Source organism: Papilio polytes, unplaced genomic scaffold (genome assembly GCF_000836215.1).
Source record: "Papilio polytes unplaced genomic scaffold, Ppol_1.0 DF822622.1, whole genome shotgun sequence".
In the NCBI taxonomy this organism is placed as follows: domain Eukaryota; kingdom Metazoa; phylum Arthropoda; class Insecta; order Lepidoptera; family Papilionidae; genus Papilio; species Papilio polytes.
The window spans coordinates 1,113,935-1,118,653 of NW_013526582.1; the positions used below are offsets into that span (position 1 = coordinate 1,113,935).

Here is a 4,719-nt window from a genome sequence, read left to right on the forward strand (position 1 = left end):
ATGCATAGGAAGGGGAAATATCCTATTTATGTGCGTCTCCTCCTCCGTCGTATAAGGGTAGGCAACGCATCTGCAATTGCGGATGTCTATGGGCAGCGGTCGCTTCGCCATTTTGGCGGATTCAAGTGGCCGCTTGCTCGTTTGCCACCTTATGTTATAAAAAAAAAATATGTGTGAGTTCATAACTTTTACGCGTTGTTGACCTACATCTAAACTCTCATTCACAATATGATTAAGATGTTTTCATTAGTAAAACTTACATCTCGGAAATACACGAATTCTTAACTATCTATGACATAAAATTAAAAACTAACACATAACAAAAACATAAAAATAACCACTGTAAGAATCAAAAAATCTCAGAATATTCACTACACACACAAACACAGATAAACAAGTTAACACACCGTGACTTCCTACTTAGCGTTTAGAGGTTATATCTGCGTGTGACATAACAGGATCGTTAGAATAAATGTCGAAATAAATTTCTGACTGGGAAGCAGTTTTATATGTAGATTTGTCCGCGACTTTAATCCTAACCACCACCTTCTATGGCCCCACCGTAATTAGTCCCAAATTTCGTTTTAAAACGTACAAATGATTGTATAATAAAAGTGGAACACCTTCCCCAACTGTACCACATTACAACTTATGGATCCCCAACCGTCACCCCGCTCTGTCCCCACGTCAGAATATAAAAGTTTCATCCGTCCCACCTTTTAGTATCACCAATAAGGTGACAAACCCATTATGAAATAAAACAAGTACCTACCGTCCCCTCGTCGCAAAAAATCGGACGGATACTTTTTATTACAACCTGTCTCCACGTGGGGACAGAGAGGGGTGACAGTTGGGAATAATCCTAACTTATATTGTCATTGACTGACCTTTCATGTGATCCGATGTGTCCGCCCGCATGATATCTGTCAGATAGTGCTCCAGTGATCTCATGTTGTCTAAACCTCCTCTCTCCTGAAACAAAAAATACAATCAAAGACGTTTATTTCCAACCTATCAGTATAGACTTTTTCATGCTAATATTATAAAGAGGAAAACTTTGTTTGATTGTAATGAAATAACTCAAAAAGTACTGGGCCAATTTCAAAAATTCTTTCACCATTAAAAAGCGTTGTCAGTGAGTAACACAGGCTATGTTTTATTTTATTTTTTTAATTACATGCGGCAGGAGTCGCGGGCGAAAGCTAATATATCATAAAATTGCAAACGGGCAAGAGGCCACCTGAATTCGCCAAATTAGCTAAGTGACCGTTATCCATAGACAATGTCAAATGCAAGATGCGCTGCATACCCTTCATTGACAGGAGATGCACGTAAAGATATTTGTCTTTCGTATGCGTCTCCTTCACCGTCAAATTCACTTATCCTTCCCATCCTTTGCATATAAAAAAAGAGTGTATAGAAGGCCTAAAATTAGGCCACCGGCACCACACTCATTAGACTGAACGCGGCATTGCTCCAACTTCATACCTCTGTGTTGTCGTGGTATTGCACGCAACAAGTCCATTCGGGATAATTCCCAACCGTTACACTCTGTCCTTATGTGGGGAAAGATGCGAATAAAAAAGTCATTCGTCCCACCATTTACCAGTAGTTCCACTCTCACTATTAAGACGACAGATGGAACCATTAAGAAATAAAATAACTATCAAGCGTCCCCTCGTTGCAAAAGGTGGGACCGATTGTTCTTATTCTCATCTATCCCCACATGGGGACAGAGCTGGGTTACGGTTGGAAACTAATACCCCATTCGTGGAAACATTAAAACAGGCTCTACGACTGTTAAAATGTTTTTTTTTTTAATTTAACAATAAAAGTGTATTACCGCTCGTTATGTAATATGAAACATGAATGAATGACGTAAATACAATGTGATTCTTGTAATTTTAGAACGCTGACGAGCAGTGGATAACTAAAATTGATGATCTGCAGTTCAGTTCGCGACTCACATGAAGTGGTGAACCGATCACAGATCAATTTTTTGATCGACTTCCCAAAAGGTACTCAATTCGTCTGTATGTTTTTTGAAACCAGCTTTCGTCCGCGTGGAATAAGAAAAACCAAAAGTGAGTAGTATATGTGTTCTTCCAGACTATCCTCTACATCTATACCAAATTTCATCCGAATCCGTTGAGCCGTTTTGGCTACAAACTATAACAAATATTCATCCATCTAAACTTTCGCATTTATAATATTACTATGAATTCCATGAGCTACGAATCATCAGACAGTTCACGGCTCAGCTCACAAAGTTAGTTTCTTATTGATCTGAATTGCTGAATTAATTCTTGATTCACCTAATGGCTTAAAGATGTGAGCTCTAAAAAGCGTTTTGCCGCTATATCCTTAACTAGCTGTTACCGTGCGACTTCATCCGCACAAAATTATGAAAATTTAATTTTATTGTTTACATGTGTCAAATTATCAATTACAAATGTCAAAATGACATGACGTTTACAAACCATGGCAACCTTGCTTCCTTGATGGCAGCAACTTAAGGTCTCTTTCCCACATTAGGCTTTTTATCCAAAATATTTACCCCTAATGGCGTGAAAATATATAGCCTAAAGCGTGACGTGAGTGTAGGGGTTTTATGAAAAAAAGAGTTATTCGAAAATATGCTGTAATTGCTGACATCTTAGGCAACAAAGTGTGTGTTTACACTTCATTATAATAGTATAGATTGAAAACAACCCTTTCGAGCAAACCGCAACAAAAATCGACAACCCTAACCTTAAAAAACTATAAAAGAGGGTAAAATATACGCCCACCTGTATTGTATTGGAATATTAAAAGGTTAAAATCAAATGCATAGCAAACTTAACCTTAAACGTTTCTACTAAGGCTTGTTTTTCAGTGTCACTTTAATACGGAAGTCGTTTGTATCGATTTTCGACTTTAAACATGCAGAATAGAGTCGACTTCACCTTGGTGTACTGCGGGCACGCGGTAGCGCAATGCTGTGATGACGTCACACTGCGTAAGGGGGAAATAGGTCAGTAGGGCTTTATACAGAACGCCGCAGTAATGCTCAGGCTAGTGAGAAAATACGGCAGTACAGTATACATTGCTTTTTTCGTACAATGGTAAACAAAGTGCACTGTTTACTAAGCGGTAATAGTAACCTACTTAAATGTTTATAGATAATATCGACAAATGAATTTGTCCTTTACTTAAGTAAATATAGTAACAAAAAATCGCCAAAAACGTACATCTTTTTGGACAATATGCTTTTACCTAGTTACAATTAATATTAGTTTAATAGTAAAATAACTGAATACAGTGCGACCAACATATCTGACCCGTGTACAAAAGTTAAACTAAATTATAATATCCTTGTAATGTAGTTGTGTCACTAACTTTCGCTCGCGACTCCGTTCAAACTAAAAAACAAAACTGAGTAGCCTATGTGTTCTTCCAGACTATCCTCTACATCCATACCAAATTTCATCGAAATCCGTTCAGCCGTTTATGCTACAAACTCGCACATCCATCCATCTAAACTTTCACATCATACTAATATGGATGGATGTTTGTTAGAGTTTGTAGCTTTAACGGCTGAACGGATTTTGATGAAATTTGGTATGGATGTAGAGGATAGTCTGAAGAACGCATAGGCTACTCACTTTTGTTTTTTTTAATTCCATGCGAACGGAGTCGTGGACGAAAGCCAGTTTATGATATTAGTAAATATTTCTGTTCTTTCACTGGGTCAAATGAATTCGTCGCCCTATAGAGATAACAGACTAAGTCCCACAATTCGGTTCGCTTACACGGGACCCCTATACGCCCCTTTTGTCATAGATTAAAATTTTAACCAGAGTGGACATTGTAAATTTATAACATTATTAAACTTGATTAAATTGCCTACGGACGAAATTAGTATTTTAATAAAACATAAGTGAAGTGCGGATTAATAAATAATGTAAAACTGAAGAATTTTCGTAGCATGTTATAGTGAATAAGTATTTTTTACTTAAATGAAAAAGGTTCGAGAATTTCATAACTTTGCTTCTTGACACAATTTTCTGTATATCGAACGCCTACGTAAATTTTCATAGCAAACTTTCTCAAGCTTATACTTGCTTTTATAACAAGGTAACTTGAATGTGTTCGTTTATTTTGTAATACACTTAAGAAACAATGTTATTTTGTTATTAGGATACATATATTATGGAGAGGGGAAAGAGGTAGACATTTTAAAACATGTTTTCGCTCGCGCTCGCGCGTGGAAATTAAAAAGCAAAAGCAAGTAAACATGTACTTTTTTCCAGACTATGCTCTCTACATCTATGCTAATTTCAACGAGATATGTTTAGCTGTTTAGGTGAAAAATTCTAACAAACATTCATTTAAACTTTTGGATTTATAATATTAGCAAGCAAATCTCGCTGAAATTTGTCATAGATGTACAACTACGTCTTGAAGAGCACATATTCTAATCATCATCTCCTCTGCCATATCCTACTCCCGTAGTGTCGGCGCACCGGGTTTTCGTCCTCCAAAGCACTTTATCATCCGTCATCTCAGTCATCACTCCCTTATTGATCATGTCACCTAAGAGCACAAATTATAATGTAGTTTTTTTTCCTTACTGACGTATCACAACCGACAGCTAGTTTTTGACCGACTTCCCAAAAGAAGGAGGTATTCAATTCGACCGTATGTTTTTTTTTTTTTTTTTTTTTTTTTTTTTTTTTT

The 4,719-nt window shown here is 36.8% G+C and overlaps 1 protein-coding gene across 1 annotated transcript in view; it reads right to left on the bottom strand.

Annotated features, from left to right (window-relative positions):
- Positions 1-867: 867 nt before the first annotated feature.
- LOC106105854 overlaps positions 868-4,719 on the bottom strand; it is a 20,792-nt gene continuing 16,940 nt past the window's right edge. Inside the window, exon 2 of the mRNA XM_013286309.1 lies at positions 868-972. Coding sequence (XP_013141763.1) covers positions 868-972 — 105 coding nt within the window. The remainder of the gene's footprint in view (positions 973-4,719) is intronic.